This window comes from Patella vulgata, chromosome 1 (genome assembly GCF_932274485.2).
Source record: "Patella vulgata chromosome 1, xgPatVulg1.2, whole genome shotgun sequence".
Classification (NCBI taxonomy): Eukaryota; Metazoa; Mollusca; class Gastropoda; family Patellidae; genus Patella; species Patella vulgata.
Window position 1 is genome coordinate 44,562,963 of NC_065879.2, and position 19,221 is coordinate 44,582,183.

Consider the following 19,221-nt stretch of genomic DNA (forward strand, 5'->3'; position numbering starts at 1 on the left):
TTTAAACAAGGTTATATTCCTTGTTACATATTAATTTCTGTCCAGTATTACTGTAACTATCCCCTACCCTTGATTGCCTGTTAGAATTCTAACTAATTGACCTTAAATCAGTTCATTACCTTTGAGACTTATGGCATTTGATACTAAATGGCATGGGATTAATTACTTAATCTTAGAAATCCAGAGTTCAAGTTTTCTCTAATTTTAACCTAATAATCTACTGGTTATTACTAATATCTGCACTGAGTCTTTTTATTTCTAAAGATATTTAAACTAAGAAGACCTGCAGTGTTGATATTATTATACCTTCGCATGAAGCCCTATGAATGTGGTAGACCCTTGGTAGTTAATTATATGTATACAGTAAAACCTATCTAAACTGACGTAAAGGGCTTACTTTAAGCCTGTTATAATCATATCATGTCGCCCTAATTAATATGTGTCTGTCTGGTCAGGTTTTACTGTGTTACCAATATACACCATATACGTGTATCACATGACCATGTCACATTTCATTGTATTCTGTGCTTTCTTCTCTCTTTCTGCACAGGCATTCATGTCCATGTTTCAAATTCTAACGCAAAAAGGTTGGATTGATGTAATGCATATAACCATGTGGAAAACGGGGGAGAGAGTTGCTCCCCTTGTTGCCATTTATTTCATATTCTACCATCTATGTGTGACCTTGGTGAGTAAGATAAGATTGTTTCCGTGGCAACTGTGGATGTAATCAAGCAGTAGCTCTCCATGTTGTATATTTTTTGTTGCCATGGTAATTCATCTTGTCAGTCAAGCTGGATCAGTTGCTTCTTCACCTTTTTCTGCTTTTTGGAAACAGTTAACTCGCTGAAATGAAAACAAAGAATTAAAATCTTGATTAAAGACAAATATCTTATTTTAAGTGTAGCTACCTTATATAGTTTTTGTGAATATATACCTACATATATAAATATATTAAATGGGTGTCTGCCATGAAATAGACTTACTTCATTGTTTTTGATAATTATATATATGAAATTAACAATAATTTGAAATAGAATTTTAATACTAACACTTAGTTCAGAATGTAGACATTTTCAGCAGAAAATTTAAGAACTTCTTTCGTGGCAAGTTCCATGTCTACCTTCATTATCATGTGATTCAAACCTATTGATTTAATAGACCATCACAGTTTAATTTGTCTCATCGCAAGAAATGAATGATGGTTGAATATCTGACAGAGTATCATTTTATCATGCCTCTATATACATGTATAATGATAGTGTTCAAAAGAAGAATTATTTGGTATTAGCAAGTTTTAGTGTTTAGCTTAGATTCTAAAAGATATTTGTCTGAAAATATACATGGAAACAGCTGCCATGGGAATTATAACAATGGTATCACCATGGTAACTGTTTCTATGGGAACTGGTAACCTAGTAACAATGTTCTGCAGAGAAAGATGAAGAAGCTTGATCCAGAAAGTGACAATATGAGTCACACCACCATTATTTAGCCTTATTTTATATATTATAAATGTTATCCACTGAGGTTATTTATTTTTTCAATTTCAGTTCAATCTTTCTGCACATGTTTAAGTTTTCTTTTATTTTTGGCTTTCGCACATAGATAGTATAGTAAATGTTTCACATTTGTACATTAAAATTCACATTAAGATTTCTCTTAATCTTAAAAAAGATATGTGATTAAAATAAACAGTACCACAAAGTCCCTAAGATGAATTTGGCAATTTCAAGCAATGGAAAGTTAACTTGCCCCATGAGAAAATAGAGAATCAAGTTTAATTAAATAAAAACTTGTGTACATAAACAAAACTGAGACATCAGAAAATTTAAATTTGAATTTAATATAATAGTTTTATTTTGGATCATTGGTTGATGAGGAGTAAGTTATGCAATGAAATAGTAATTAAATATATATACCCAGAGTCTGCGATATCACCCTTGGTGGAAGTGAATTTTAAGCCCCACGAACGAAGGAATCATCTTAAGGCTGAAATAGATGCAAACCTATAAATTTGGGTAATCAATCTTGGGAGGTGGGTCTTTTACAGATGCATATAGGAAATCTTAACACATCTGTCATTTAGTTAAGTGATGTGGCTTTGATTCGCCGCTTGTATGTGACAAGGAGTAGGGTCGCCTGTCCAACCTTGTGATTTTTCTCAGGGTCCTGCAGTTTCCTTCCACTGCTCAATAGAAAAAGATTGGAGACAGTACAAAGTTGTAATATATTAGCTTTGAATGAAGTAACACAACAGTTTTTCTTTACAGACAACCAAGACCAATGGATATTTCACAAATACATGATTTAACGGAGACTTGTCCTAAACATTTTGTAAGAACGTTTGACTTTTCATGAAGGGATGCAGCTTATTAATATCCACAGCTTTATTCATTTATTATAATTATGAAATCCACATATTTTACCTAAAATTGATTATTATTTTTTTCTTTGTCTGCTTGCATGGTTAATACAGACAAAAGCTTACTTTTTATTTGATACAATATTTCTCCATAAGAAACCCAGTATACCAACTACAAAAATCAAGGCTAGGAAGTTTAAAAACACTTAATGCAAAAATAATTGATAAGAACATAAATTCTGCATGGTTGTTCCCTCTTATATTCATCTTTGCTTCCCTTTTAAAGATATATTCTTTCAAGGTTGAGAGTTCTAATTTTATAACCACTGTAATTGATATGTCCAAATTACTGGGAATATACTTCTGGAAATGTCATTTTTGTTGAAAGTCTAAATTAAAGTACAACCATTACAGCTATTTCGGCCAATCCTCTTTCATACAATTTTAAATTGGGGGCAAATATGCTTCAGTGCGTACAAATTTTGAGCTGTGGCTCTAACCTATTATTCCAGCATGTATACTCTCATTGTCAAATATATTGGTTAACAGTGTACAAATTATTGGATTATTTTGTTTATGAGCTTGCTAATCAATCTCAGTCAATAATTACCCCCCACCCATCCTTCCCCTGAGTCATAAGAAACCTTATATTTTAAGTTAAATGTAAGTTTTGAGGTTGGAATAAATGACCTAAATAATCATGAAGGAATATATCTTTAAGGCAGAGGCCTGTCTTTATGTGCATATTGCTCTATTGTTATTTGTGATCTATTTCATGCACCTTTTGATTTTATTTATTGATATATGTAAATGTGTATTTGATCTTGATCATTGAATTTGATCATTTTTGTCTGATTGACCAGTTTTTCACAAATCAAAATTTTAAATAGAAATGTCTATATTACTCAAACATTATTTTTAGAATATTGTCATCATGTATAATTCCAATAGTGTTAATTAAAGGATATTAAACTGTTCTTGTAAACCCACATTTTATGTGGGAGTATATTGCCATCACTCCTGTCTGTCCATCTGTTCACAATTCTAGTAAATGCCAGAGTTTTCAAAATAGAATTTTTTAAACTTGCTGGGATTGTTTAATTTATTTTTAAAGAGAAACCCTATCGAAATTCAGAGTGATGCAATTAGTTACTGCCACTATCATCCAAATCTTGTAAATGCTTTACAGGTCAAAGATTATGAGTTTTTTTTGCACTTAAATCGTGAAACTTGTTCTACCTAGGAACCTTGTTGCAATATAGAATTATGCAATGACTTTTTGCAAAGGCACCACCCCTAACAACGAAACCTTGTAAACCTTCATGACCAAGTTTTTGAGATTTTTTGTTAATCTTGCTGAGATCGTCTGGTTAATCATATTGAGGACACCTGTCGAAATTCAGGCTCACCCTTCTATTTTATACAGTTAATATTTTTTTTTTACAAACTTGTCATGATTATTCAGCTAGTTGTTGTAAAGAGAAACCGTATCTAAATTAAAAATCAGCCATTATTGTGCATAGTTATTGCCCCTGACCCCCAAGACTTGAATCAAACCTTCAAAATTACTGCTGGTGGACGTATATTTATTATATGGCAGTGCTATGTTGCTTAATAAATTCAAATCGTTAAATATCAATATACAGAATCTGTCTTACATATTTATTTTATTTTCATAAATCATGAAATTTTAATTCATATTAGCATTATTTGATTGTAGATTGTTATAAGTTTATTTGTTGCTGTTATTCTTGATAATTTAGAAATGGATGAGGATATAAAAAAATTGAAACAGGTAAATTATGAGTTTATCATTTAAGATTCTATTTACTGAATCATGTCTTTTTAGTATGGAACTCTGTGTAGTTAACAAAGATTGGAATTGCTACAATAGTGAATGTTTTTAGCTTCTTGTTGAACTAAAAAAAATCAAATTCAATGTATGATCATAATCCTGTTCACTTATGGGGGATGCTGTGGTCGGACACTGGATATTTCAAATGAAATGTAATGATATGGGGTTTAACTTCCTACATTTCTGCACGGGTGGATTTTTTAAGCCTGGTGCTCGTGTTATAGTGTGGCTGACAACAAATGTGTGTTTATTTATTCTGATGCGGTGAAAAAAACTGAGGTGCAAACTAGAAATGCAAGTTGTATATACCTTTGCAATCGGAATCCAAAGTTACATCATCATTTATATTTATATACTGTTTGTTATATTCTAGTTAAAGGCTCGTGAACAAAGTGCTGAAACCAAAGACTTTCTTCCACTTCGACTGCGAATTTTCTCATCCTTTTCGTAAGTACTTTGATGTTAAAATTATGAAAAAACTTTTTTGTTTTTGATTTAACGCTTTATAAAGTTCAATATCTCTGTGCTCACACGTGTTTACAGTTACTGCTATATTAGACACTACCGCCATAATACAAATGACCCCTGTGACAAGTGGTAGCAGGTGTACTGGTAAGAGTAAAGATGCACTACCTCATGCTCGAGCAAATATTGCTTGTAGGTATGAGGCCAAACCTTGCTAGAAAGTTTATGCAGGCAACAATGCCCAAACGGAATTTATAATCTATAGTAGCATATGACTTAAATCTATGGTATATAATTACTGTATATCCAGTTCAGTTACCAAATACCACTAAAACAGTTTCGTATTTTTTTTATAGTAATCATCCTCAGATGGTTCGTGTGACAAAGATGACGAGTGAGTTTAATATATCTGATATAAGGGAGAGTTTTATGCGACAATTTATGGAATTGGAGTTAAATCTGGTTGTTGATACACAGGATAATCAAGATAACGAACCACCATGTATAAAGACATCCAATTTACCACTGGTTAAATCTACAACACATGAAGTACGAAGTGGAGGTGTCATAGAGAAAAAGAGTGGCATCTCAGGAATAGTCAGGTAAACTTTAAACTATGACCTTCTACCTCATTCTTAGTAATTTATTAATTTAAATAATTAGATTTTGAATTTGATGTGTTTATAAACTATAGTTAATTTCAAGATTTGATTTTAGAAGGTGGCTTAGTGAGTTTAATGATGACTCATGCACTTGGTAGCCAACTGATCTAATGCATGTGCCTTAGATCATTAGCTCTGCTATCATGGCAATGTCAAACTGTCAATCCCTTGCGGCAAGTATTACTGTCTCCAGCTAAACTTTCTGGATTTTCTCCGAGTTCTCTGAATACCTGCCACGGCTAAAGTAAAGATAATCCTGAAGTGATCAAATTTTAACAACTAAACTTTGTATTATCGGTTATTGATGTATTGGGTTGTAGTTTTCAAGTCTTGGTCAAATTCCAAAGTTATTGAACACATTTAGGCCAACATTCTTAACTCTGACTATGCTGGTAGTGGATGTACGCTTTAATCTATGCCTATGTTTTTCAGAGACTCAAACCAACAGAAAGGAGGTAGTGGAGGCTCAGCTCAGATGGTAGCAGCCGGACCAAAAGCCTTGTCTTTACTTGGACAACAACATAACATCAGAATGGAACGAAGGTAATTATCACCTCCTGTTTAAATGTAAACAAACAGATGGACACTTCTATCTTTACAAACAATTGAAACCAGCGGTTGCCAGGCAAGATACGCCCACATTTTGCAAGAGATGGATAAAGAACAAGCTAAAAAAACCAACTGATTTTTCATACAATCAGGGGACATAATCCAAGAAGTTATGGTCTGACATGGGCAAATATTGAATGGGACTGAGATCTTTGGGATATATATTTTAAGTTTCATCAAAATCTCACAAAAATTGTGACCTCTAGAGGGTCCACAACCTGGAGCGTCCATTTTGCCAGGCAGTTTTGGTCCGATTTTCACGTAATTTGAACTCAAAGGGTGTAACGGTGATACATTTAAACTTTTTTTTAAAATTGGCTAAAAATTGTGACCTCTAGAGTGTCCACAAGCTAAAAACATGATTTTTCAAAAAATCAGGGGCCTGTCCAACCTCGAGGGTTTTCTCCGGGTCCTCCGGTTTCCTCCTACTGCTAAAGAACCCTACGAGCAAGTGAATTATTGAAATAAAATTAAACCATATGTTAGTCCTGAAATGACCTAGTTTGTGTCGAGTGGAGTTAAACTATCTCTCTCTCTCTCTCTCTCTCTCTCTCTCTCACAATCAGGGGCCAAAATCTAGGAAATAACGGTCCGATATGCACAGATATCGAAAGGAACCAAGGCTTTTGGATCAAAATCGGATAAAAATTGTGACCTGTAAACTGTCCACAAACAAATTGTGGACGGACAGACGTCTGGAACAGACGGACGGACAAGGGTGACGGCATAATACATCCACATGAAAATGTGGGCGTATAAAAATGTTAATTTTCATTTTCTAAACAAGAACATTTAGTCCCTTTTTAGACAAAATAATATCTTAACCACAAAAAAGTTTTAAAACTCAAATTTTCACTATTTGTTATTAACTAGCTAAGAACACAATTTGACAAAGCAGTTTGCAAACAAATATATGTATGTTCACTATATAGTAATTCATAACTAATGTTTTCTATATAAACAATATTATAGTAATTCATTATTAATGTTTACTATATGGTAATTCATAACTAATGCTCACTATATAGTAATTAGTAAGTCGATCGAGGGGAAGTTTTTCTCCCGCACCTTAAAATTGGAAATCGCTCTCCTTATGTATTTTTTTTTTTTAAAGAGTGTGAAAGATCACGTTCCGATCGTAGCCCGTTCCGATCGTAGCCATGCTGTCATTGTAAACATTTATTTGGTGTATTCGATTAGTGTATAACAACAGCAAAAAAATGTGGTTTTCAATATATCTGATAAATACTAGACAAAACACTCGATGGTTGTCACCGCACATGGTAATTAAATTAAGATTGATATGTTTGCTAAAAATAGATTACACCTATGTTTCATTGGTTAATTTAACTGAAATGTGAGAAATTATGAGAGATGGCTCGTGAAAATTTCCAATGAGAATAATTCCGGAAGAAGGATTTTATTTGGATGGAATTTTCTAGTGTTTATGATTATATTTTGAATAGAGGTTATGTTTTTAAACAAATTTTATACAAGCTATATATATTTAGAAATGTTGACAATTATCTGTATTGGAATACAGTAAATTAGTTTTAGACGATAGCAAAAGTTTGACTTGACCATACAAGTGCTTTTATTTAGCAGACGATGTTTATTATCATTTTTAACCAGGAATGACCCCTTTACATGCAGTTATTGATCTTCAGAACCATTTCTCATACATACAACTAATCTCTCTCCTTAATATCAGATCACTCTCTTTAATTTCTAAATTACTCTTCTTATTGAATCTGGGGGAGCATTTTTAGGGGAGCGATTTTTTCAATTTTTGATTAAGGGGAGCTTTTTTAGCTCTCCTCTAAAATACAAACAACAGCGACTGATATAATAATTCATAAGTTATGTTCACCATATACTATTCATTATGTTCACTATGTAATATTTCATAAGTAATGTTCACTATATAGCTAGTAAATTATAACTAAAGTTCACTATATACTATTCATAGCTAATATTTACTACATAATAATTCATAACTTATGTATACTATATAATAATTCATAAATAATGTTCACTATATACTAATTCATAATTAATATTCCCTATATTATAATTCATAAATAACATATCTGTATCCATAACAGGTCTATGAGAGGATCACGACCAAGTAGTATAAAGTTAAAATCTTTCCCCACGTTAAAAGAAAATGGAGATATTATGGGTCTACATTCAGCAAGTCTAGCTGGAAGAAGAGCAGAAGATTTTGATATCAAAGTTTGGCAACAGAAAAAACAACAAGCAGAAATCAAAAGGTCAGTTTCAGGGCTATTGTAGTTTGGGGATCTGGACTTCACAGAGTACAAGATCCCTATTTAGATTCCTGTCATATTCACGACTTACCAGGGGTGGAACTGGCTAGACATGCACGGTAGAATAAAAATCCTTCCTACATTAACATCGAGGTGGGTGTGCACATAAAAGAACAACTGACATTTGGAATTTGAAGAAAAGTAAGCAGAGTGTAAAGGGAAATTCTCCTTATGGGTGCTGTACACAAAATCATAGTAGACTAAAATTAACTGTACATTCGTCCAAACTTAATTACAATACATATTATTATTATGTTGTTGTTTTCTTTTCAGGAATCAGATAGTCGAAGAATTGAGAGAGAATCATCCATACTTTGACATGCCACTTTTTTTCATTGGTCGAGGATCTAAGTTACGTAAAGTATGCCAGCAAATTGTCAGTGCTAAATATCATTACAAACGTCAAGATGTTGTCATGGGTAAAAGTAAAAACAAATTCAAAACATTACAGTAAGTATATGTTTTCTGTTGTTATTTTGGTCTGAGCAAAGCATATATCTGCGGGTATACTGAATTAATTTGAGGAGCTGAATATTTGATTTCGGTCAAAATAAAGTATTGAATTGGGTTGATCAAATGTGTTATTTTGAATAATAATAAGACAAGATCTATATGATTAATTAAGTATTGAATTAGGTAGATCTGATTTGTTATTCTGATTAATGATCAGACAAGATCTATAACAGTTTCCACTGTCACCATGTTACAGTTGTGACAGCTTTGTTTTAGAAAATTCTTTCGACACATGGACAGTACAAAAGTGCTCAATGTACTATTCTAGTTCCGCCAAGATACTCACACATAATCATCAACTTATATTGCTCTACTACTAGCAAATATTCATCATTAATTATCAACATTACACAAAATATGTTGAAATTAGAAGAACAAAACTAGTCAAGATATAGCAGAATTCGGCTTTTTAACTACTTTTAGTTTACATTTTGTCTCAGGGTTTACAGTGGAAAACAAAATCATTTACATCTAAACACTGGATAGATAAATGTAAAATTTTCACTAATAATTAATGATAGTTTGTCTTCTTGCAAACAAATCAACAATTAAAATCAAATGCAATTGACATTATTGACTGGGACCCAAATCATTGTGGTCTAGCCACTTTAAGTACAGTCTTAGAGTTTGGGCACTAACTTAATTTTGCATAAACTTGTTAGTGTGTTAACAGGCTGTTTTAATACCATATCACATTTTTCTTTGCGTTGATTTCAGTAAATTATTGGGTCTGGTGACATATTTAGATTGGGTGATGATATTTGTGACGATAGTATCATGTTCATCCATGATGCTGGAGAATCCCAAGAGATTGATTATGTATTCTTCAGAACTAAAGGTAAGAAATATCTTATATTAATGGCTTACTTGAAACACTACATAGTCATGCAGAGAATTACTGCACTTGAACTAAATCAGGGGTAACATGGTTAAAATTAATGTCCACAAGTAGCAAATTTAATGTTATGGCAAAATTTTGCTTTTAAAGACACAGTCTAAATAAAAAGATTGAAGTTATTGCCCCTTTGGTATAGCATGTGGCAAGAAATTAGTCCTGCTTGTTCTAGTATTTATTATAAACCCAAATGTAGAGTCACTTTGAAAAGAAATAAGAACAAGCCTTTATATTTATTTAAACAGTACCTTTAAATTTTCACAATTTGCCATATAAGGGTTATGAATACAGTTTGACAAAAAATGATGTTTACCATCTGTCAGCTTATGCTATATTTTCAGCTTTAAAGTAGTTTGTATAATTATTTTCAGATTGCTGAGTATATATTTGTTGTATGTATGAGTATTGAAATGTCATTAAAAATAATGGCAAATGGTCTGCTTTTTACACCTAAGGCTGTTGTTCGTGATTTTGGTGGAATTCTAGATTTGTTTATATATGGTGTAAGTTTTAGAGGAAAAGGTTAAACTATTGCTCTGTTTAGCTGTATATAGGGACAAGTGTCATGCACAAGGCTGGTTATGTTTGCTCTTTCATTTGGTCATAATTTGACTACTGGCATGACACCACTTGCAACTATCAAATCAAAGAAATGGAATAGAAAAATGAGTTGTGCCTACTGGTTCTAGGCATTTTTGGATGCATCAACCTTATGTTGTTTTTTTATAAACATTTATTCTCAGAAAAGAATTGGGGAACAGACTAAGCCTATATTACCTCTCTACTTACGTTGTATCTGTTCTAGGAATGTATATAAATTTTACTGTCGACTGGATAGTTTGTCTTATCTAAGTTTTGTTTTAATGTTTTCCTGCATTGTGTAATATTATCAGTATTTATTGTTTATAGGTGAGTCTTATATTTTTAATATGGATGCCAGGACATGTCACAGCTCAATCCGGTGGTCAAGTTTTACTCATTCTACGATGTCTACGACCCCTTCGTATATACAGTCTCGTACCACACATGAGAAATGTAGTAGACGAATTGGTTAAAGGATTTAAGGAAATTTTATTGGTGAGTATATAACTTTGATATTGTAGAATCTGTATTAAACAGCCACTCAAGGGAATTTTCATGACTGGCTGCTTAACGGGAGTGACATCTTGTTTGTTGGTGCTGACATTAGGTAAATTTTACGCTTGGATGCATTGGAATCAAACATCAATACTTGCACCTGTAAATTTGGCCAATGCTGAAACTTGTCTCTGATATATCTTCTGTAAGCGTGTCATTTTGTACCAACATTGAAACTATTGTCTACCATTGTGATGTTTTTCGATAACATTTATCCATTTTTGTGAAGAAAATTAATTTTATTTTGTCCAAAAAGCACATGTCCCAAAAACCATTGCTGAATTAGGCGCTAAAACGTCAACAAAGTGGCAATGGAAAATAGATACTAAATGATTGTGACAAAACTCAGCTTTGACGGTACTTTTAGTTTATTCAATCAGTATTAAATAATGTTTCGTTACATGTGAAAACAATGATCAGGGTTTGTCATTTAATAAAACAAAAGATTAATTAACAGGTAATTCCGGGTTCATTGTTATGAAGTATGAAAAGATGGTATCATTCAACAATGGCTGTTAAATAAGTGCTATTTTGCTAAATTTATTAGTAAGATAGCGATCGCTGGCCGCATTAGAGGAGTGACCGTTGATTAAAGAGATGAAACAATAGAATTTCTATGGGGGGGATTTATCGTAACGTTTGTATGTGACAAGGAGTAGGGTCCCCCGTCCAACCTTGTGGGTTTTCTCTGGTATCTTCCTACTGCTTAAGACTCCTACGCGCAAGCGAATTATTGAAATGAAATTTAGCCATATGATAGTCCTGAAATTTAGCCATATGATAGTCCTGAAATGATTGAGTTTGTGTTGAGTGGGTGTTAAACCCAATTTTTTTGTGTCTTTGTCTCTAAGTGTGAGATAGTCCAAAATTTCTGATTCTTTTCTTAATCTTTTTGATGGTAGGCACCCAGCAGGAAGTTTTTATAAAAAAGTCATATTTTTTTGTCAGAGTAATTTGAGAAGTTTCACATGGAACACACTCATTTCAGTCATATCTGTCAGTCTTGACTGAATGGCATTGAAATTTGACTGGCTGGAGAATTCACCTCTCAATCAATTAACTTACCATAGGATAAGATCTCCCAGTCAATTAACTTACCACAGGATAAGATATTTCAAAGAATTTATTCTTATTATACAAATTAAAGAATTGTAAATATTGTTGTACGAGTAGATGATTTCAGATTTTTTTGAAAAAATGTTTGGCTAATTTTAGATAAATGTGATATGTACAGTAGATTCTGTACAAGCAGCCACTCCTGCTCCTACAGAATTTTTATCCGAGATTTGAGTCAAAGAATTTTTCTTCCAATAGCGAGTTTCAGGCGACGGGAAAATGTACTGATACGAGTATTGATGTTTGCTCCTGATGCATCAATGCTTAACATTTTACTTTATTTCAGCACTATACACAAACACTGAGATTTTATTAAGAGAGCAGTCACGAAAATTCCATTGGGTGGCTACTGAATACAGATTCTATTGTACATGTAAATATAACTGGCTGGCAAAATTCTGAAGTGAAGGCCCATATTCCCTGCCCGAAACATCTTATATTGATTGAAACATTAATCACCCATCTTCCCAGAAAGTCATTCCAGACATAATAATGACATGTATGTCGGAAAGTTATGTCCAAAACAATGCCAGTTTTCCATATCATGTAAGAAACATATATAATTATGTAGTTGGTCTATTATTGTGCAAAAATTTCAGTAAAATATTAATATTGATAATTATGTTATTGTTTTTATTTTTGTTAGGTATCCATGTTATTGTCCCCCGCCTTTCGAAGAAAGCAGGGGACTATTAAAATGGGTCTGTCCGTCTGTCTGTCCGTCTGTCTGTCCGTCCGTCTGTCTGTCCGTCACACTTTTTGGGACACAATAACTCTCTTCCTAATTGAGCTAGAATGTTCAAACTTGGTGTATGTGTTTATTAGGTCAATGCCTTGATGGAGTTCGAAGATGAGCATTTTCCGCTTAGGGTAAGCAGAGATAAGCAATTTGATTGGTTGATGCTTTGGGACACGATAACTCTCTTCCTAATTGGGCTAGAATGTTCAAACTTGGTGTATGTGTTGATTAGGTCAATGCCTTGATGGAGTTCGAAGATGAGCATTTTCCGCTTAGGGTAAGCAGAGATAAGCAATTTGATTGGTTGATGCTTTGGGACACGATAACTTTTAATTGAGCTAGAATGTTCAAACTTGGTGTATGTGTTTATTAGGTCAATGCCTTGATGGAGTTCGAAGATGAGCATTTTCCGCTTAGGGTAAGCAGAGATAAGCAATTTGATTGGTTGATACTTTGGGGCACGATAACTCTCTTCCTAATTGAGCTAGAATGTTCAAACTTGGTGTATGTGTTGATTAGGTCAATGCCTTGATGGAGTTCGAAGATGAGCATTTTCCGCTTAGGGTAAGCAGAGATAAGCAATTTGATTGGTTGATGCTTTAGGACACGATAACTTTAGTTCTAATTAAGTGAGATTGATGAAACTTGGTGTATAGATTTATTATATGAATACCTTAACTAAGTTCGATAATGAACATTTTTTGCTGAGGGTAAGCAGAGTGATAAGCAATTTGATTGGTAGAAACTTTGGAACACAATAACTCTCCTTCTAATTGAGGTAGAATGTTCAAACTTGGCATAGGTGTCTATTAGGTGAATGATTAAACTTGATGTATATGTAGATGTTCATTAGGTGAATGTCTTGACTGAGTTCAATAATTAACATTTCGAGCTGAAGCTAAGCAGAGCTAATCGATTTCATTTGTCGATGGTTTGGGACAAGATAATCTTGATTCTATCTGATAGAGAGTGATGAAACTTAGTGAAAAAAATAAATGTGCGATTAATTAATATGTGTCATCTATTTATTTTGCAATTTCGGCGGGGGACATCAGCCTCACTGTTGGCTTGTTAATTATATTATTGTTTATATTATTATAGGTATCTGTATTATTAATTGTACTAATGTTCGTATTTGCTACCTATGGTGTACATCTTCTGGGTGGCAGATTAGCTAGATGTAATGATCCAGCTGTTACAGACAGGGTAAGACTGACAAGGTTTATTATAAAAGTCTGTATTTGTTTGTTTGTCGTATACAGGACACATTTCTTAAGGATCATCTTGAAACTTTGGATACTTATTCCTTAAACATAATGTATGTATGTGTGTGTCTGTGTGTGTCCCACAGGGCTCAATTTTTAATGAATTGTCTTGAAACTTTGTATACTTATTCCTTGTACCCTAAGGATCACCCCTATTGTTTTCAGTGCATGCCTAACCCCCCGGGGCATAGCCACTCCTATTTTCTCTTTGTGTGTCTGTGTGTCGCCTACAGGTCTCAATTCTTAATGGATCATCTTGAAAATTTTTCATACTTATTACTTATACCATAAGGATGACCTCTGTTATTTTTGGTGCATGCCCGACCCCCTGGGACAGAGCCACTCCCAATTTTTGTGTTTATCTTTGTGTCGCTTACAGGCTGCAATTCCGTACAGATCCTTTTGAAACATTGCATACCTATTCCTTTTACCCTAAGGATGATCCCTATTGTGTTTTTGGTGAATGCCCTACCCCCAGAGACTGCCCACGCCCATGTTTTCTTTGTGTGTCTGTGTGTTGCCTACAGGTCACAATTTTTAATGGATCATCTTGGAACTTGATATAAGTATTCCTTATAGCCTAAGGATGGCAACTATTGATTTTGGTCATGTCCTGACTCCTAGGAGCAGAGCCACGTCCAATTTTTATGTTTATCGTATACTGGCCGCAATGAAATATGAAAAAATATCTCAATATACGTTAGAATTAACAGTACAAATAAACTTGACCTAATTAATTTTGTTGGTAACCATCTAAATCAAATAACAGATTGAGAAGGGGCATCTAACTATCTTTGTGTGATAATAATAATATGGCAAGTGTAGTATCGTTAATATCTGTCATTAATCAATCCAACTAAAGTCATACATAGGGTCATAGATTAATTTACAACTCCAGTGCTTGTGGAATTAAGAACGCTGATTAGGTAATCTATTTTTTTACGCGGGCCAGATCAAAGACCTCATTCAAGGTGGAAGCGGGTGAAATACCCCACGACCGAACGAAAAAATTTACAGGGTAACCTTTCTACAAACATTTCTCCACACCACAACTAATCGTTGAATCGTACACACGTTAATTGTATAAAATAATTAAGTTTTAGTCATCAGTTGTTATTATTATTTACCCACTAATCAATTAAATTTGTTCACCGATGTTTTTGTAATACAGTAGCCTCATATTATTTGTTGATTGGCACTTAGACAACATTTAATTGACTTGATATGAAATCTGAATATGAATTATTCGATGGATAAATGTTTGTGATAAGATTAGGTTATTATGTCTAACATCGTTTAACGTCTTTTTAAAGACTGTCCAACCTCGTGGGTTTTCTCCGGGTCCTCCGGTTTCCTCCCACTGCTAAAGACCCCTACGCGCAGGCGAATTATGTAAATAAAATTGTAGTTTCCCCTTGTCAGTGATGCAGGACGGAGGGCCTGACCAGGACAGCTGTCTAGTCCTTCGGATGAGATGAAAAACCGAGGTCCCGTGTAAACATTGGAATGCACGTAAAAGATCCCTTGGCAGTTGGAATTCGATATAAGAGTAGGCGATAGTGCCGCTGCCCGGGCAAAATTTCCCTCATAGCACACTGTATGGCGTATGCCCGTCTTCATTAGCCCAGATTAGGAGCAGAACAGTAGGACGTTAAACCCCATTTCATTTCATTTCGTAAATAAAATTAAACCATATGTTAGTCCCAAAATGACCTAGTTTGTGTCGAGTGGACGTTAAACCCGATTTCTCTCTCTCTCTCTTTTTAAAGAAATGTATTTTACAATTACATTGACAGTTTAATCACTCACCAAACAGCTTCAGGAACTCCATGTATGATCAAGTGTAATTGATATTGATGTCCATGAATCCCATGCAATTTTTGCACCAAAATTTAACCTCAACTATTATGCCCTAGTATGCATGAAACTGTACATAATAATAAGATTCCTATGGTTGATTGACTGAGAAATGAGGGCGATCTATTGCTATGCATAGTCATCAGAAAATTCCATATTCGCTGTGAATTTCAAATGGAGTTACGATAAAAGTTGTTCTTTGTGTATAGAAATGGTTATTATTATTGATATATAACTAATAATGAATATATTGACTAGTGAATGGCACCATTTGTATTTCTATACTTATAGAGAATAGTTGGGGATATCAAGTATTACGAGGTTATCCAAATTACCCGTAAATGCGCTAATTGCTCGGATCATCTTCATTTGCCACATGGCCTATTTGAAAAAAGGCAGATTAATGGATCTATGGCATGATACAGCATTTTAAAATTCACTCTAAAATACTCCAAAATACAAATGTCTAATCTATAACAATACAAGATGATAATTCGGAGATTATGATTAGGCCAGTAATATGTTAATTGGACCGTCAATAAACACTTGTCAACTGGTGGTGTGTATAGACTGTGATACATTGTACAGACTGTGATATATTGTATAGATAACTATGTGTAGTCCCTGTGACGTCACCACCCGATCAACCGGATTAAGGGTGTAATTGAAAAGCGTGTTTGGGTGTCCGATACTTAATCGTTTGTACAGTGTATGTCGAATAATTTTAACCGAATTGATGTGAACTTGTCGTAATGTGTGTATAGTATAGTAACCACTTGCTATAAGTACATATAATCTAGTTTTATCATCTTATCTGGTCTTTAATATTTAGTCTGTAAATTTTGCAAAACAAACCCAAAGCATAGCCTTCTTTGCCTCTTGTCATATTATAGTCATTGCAGCCATTTTATATTTCATGCTCTTTATTTTAAAAAGTACCTTATCAATGAAAGCAGGAATGTGGACGTATATTGCAGTGTTAGCGATGCTCATGTTCCAAATTGCTGCATGTTGAAATTTGTGAAATGTGTCCCTTAAGTCTATGAATACAGATTAGGTAATACTTATTCAGGGTTCTCGAAAAAATGCATTCATAATATACAACCGTGTGACTTAATTTGCTAAATGGCAGAATTATTGAACACAGACGAGACACCAATCATTGGACAAATCATTTATTTTCTGCAATCAATTTATGTTTCAGGCTAATTGTACTGGTATATTCTTTAGTAAAATCTGGGTAACTAAGATGAAAATAGACAAACCAGAAGACGATCATCCAGGGTTTATGGTTCCTAGAGTTTGGTAAGTTTCATATCCCTTGCAAACTACAATAGTGTGAAATTTGAATTTCGACAAAAGGAAATGATACGATTCTGTTGAGTATTTACAAAGATATACTCTTTAAAAACATGTAGGGGATATTGAAATGCAAATACCTATGCAGGTTGTCATATGATAAATAGTCATGGACACTTGACATGCTTTGAGAGTATGTTTACAGATGAAGAACTTACCGCCCCAAAAGAACCACTGAGCTGCACATGCGACACGCAATAGCGCCGTGGGAGAGGCTCATTGTCAAATTTGACACTTCAAGGAAGGTTTGATGAAAACTGCCGCTTGCTGGTTTATCCTATCCATGTTTGCTTTCCTATCAGTTCTTGCATACGCTTTACTGTTTAGCGTATCTGAGCTTTAGTGTGTTACGTTTTAATTTGAGCGGGAGACGTGTTCATCGACGTCAACGTTAACCGACAACACTGCAAGTATTAGCCGTGGCACTGCAAGAGGAGTGGGTCAGATTGCCGAAATCGTGATTGGACGGTTGATTAGGAGCATGCCACGATGAATTGTTGAATGTCTGAGGATTGGTTGAGCAATTACTCATTATTAATACAAAAAACAAAAATGTCCATTTTCACTTTTGACAGTGTATCTCTTTGCGACTGAAATGGGGTTTTCAGATAAGCCGCCCATATGAACTTTTTATGTGTAGACAATTGGCCTGTTATTAACATACACTGGTTACCTCTAATAAAAACAGCAGTGCATTTCCGCAGTTTTGTATTGTTTGTGAATATCCCCTCCTTTTTTTTTGAAGAGTATATAATAACTTGAAAATTTGCACGATTCATCATTCTCTGTAGACAATATAAAAAAAAATTAGTACCAGATGTAAGTGGTGGGTAAAATCAATTTTGAGTACATTTTAATGTGGATTTAGCTGTGAAAAATTAGATATTGTTTCAAATAATACATAGAGTTCCCCCCACCCCCAACATTCCTCTCACCACATTTCATTATATTATATTGAAGTTTTGTTAACTCAATTCCTGATTCATTTTATTACAGGGCTAACCCAGCTAATTTTAACTTTGATAATATTGGAAATGCTATGCTTGCATTGTTTGAAGTTTTGTCTTTAGAAGGATGGCTGGAAGTTAGAGATGTTATAATAGACAGGGTTGGACCAGTAAGTCTATTGTTAATTTGTAATGTGGACTTACATTGTCCTCACCTCCATCCGTTCTGTCTGTACATCTCCCACAATTACTATTGGATGCTCTAGAAGCTGAAGTTATCATCCGGTTGATCTTACAACGATTTCTGATCACTGTCAAAGTTATGACCCTTGATTATTTTGAAAAATCTTGTGCACACTCTAGTTGCTAAAGGGATCATCCTATTGACTTGAAATATATACATAATGTTTTAGAACCTGAAAATGAGATGAAGGAGCATATTGATTTTTATACGCCCACATTTAAATGTGGTCGTATATTGTCGTCGCCCCCGGCGGTCCGGCGTCCACAATTGCTTGTGGACGCTCTAGAGGCTAAAGTTAATATCCGATTGGCTTTAAATTCATACACAGTGTTTAAGGTCATAAGACAAAGAAGCCGATAATTACTGCCAGTGTTATGGCCCTTGATTTCCGATAATTACTGCCAGAGTTATGGCCCTTGATCACTTTGAAAAATCTTGTGGACGCTCTAGAGGCCAAAGTTAATATCCGATTGACTTTATATTTATAATCAGATTTTAGTGTATTATAAATGTTTCATTACCGAAAATTAAAAATATGCGACAACTCTTGTTGACTGCCCGGACGATTTAGCTGCTGTGGGCGTATGTTTCGTTGCCTGGCAACCTATCTTTAATGATTTTCGATAATTACTGTAGGAGTTATAAACATGATCAAATTAAAAAATCTTGTGGACACTGCATCTAACTGTATCTTACTTTGAGATTGACTTATTTTAATCATTTTGGATCCATTGTACTTGTTGATAAAACTAATTTTTATAGAGAGTCTATATTTGCCTTTAGGTCTGGAATATTATGCCTTTAATATTGTACATATATGTCATAAATGTAGATGATGCTAAACAATCTAAATGGCAAAATAAG

At 34.0% G+C, this 19,221-nt stretch overlaps 1 protein-coding gene across 3 annotated transcripts in view; it reads left to right on the forward strand.

The window, feature by feature from the left end:
- Positions 1–496: 496 nt before the first annotated feature.
- The window catches only part of LOC126819681 (sodium leak channel NALCN), a 30,893-nt gene continuing 12,168 nt past the window's right edge, over positions 497–19,221 (forward strand). Inside the window, exons 1-13 of one of the 3 annotated variants that reach the window (XM_056099924.1) lie at positions 497–688; positions 4,085–4,159; positions 4,593–4,666; positions 5,041–5,286; positions 5,779–5,889; positions 8,061–8,228; positions 8,559–8,735; positions 9,516–9,636; positions 10,065–10,196; positions 10,603–10,770; positions 13,787–13,891; positions 17,012–17,112; positions 18,163–18,283. In XM_056099924.1, the coding sequence (XP_055955899.1) occupies positions 497–688; positions 4,085–4,159; positions 4,593–4,666; positions 5,041–5,286; positions 5,779–5,889; positions 8,061–8,228; positions 8,559–8,735; positions 9,516–9,636; positions 10,065–10,196; positions 10,603–10,770; positions 13,787–13,891; positions 17,012–17,112; positions 18,163–18,283 (1,791 nt within the window). Of the gene's footprint in view, positions 689–1,595; positions 2,337–3,235; positions 4,160–4,592; positions 4,667–5,040; positions 5,287–5,778; positions 5,890–8,060; positions 8,229–8,558; positions 8,736–9,515; positions 9,637–10,064; positions 10,197–10,602; positions 10,771–13,786; positions 13,892–17,011; positions 17,113–18,162; positions 18,284–19,221 lie in introns of those variants that run through there. The other 2 variants (XM_056099925.1, XM_056099929.1) reach the window with 2 other exon arrangements.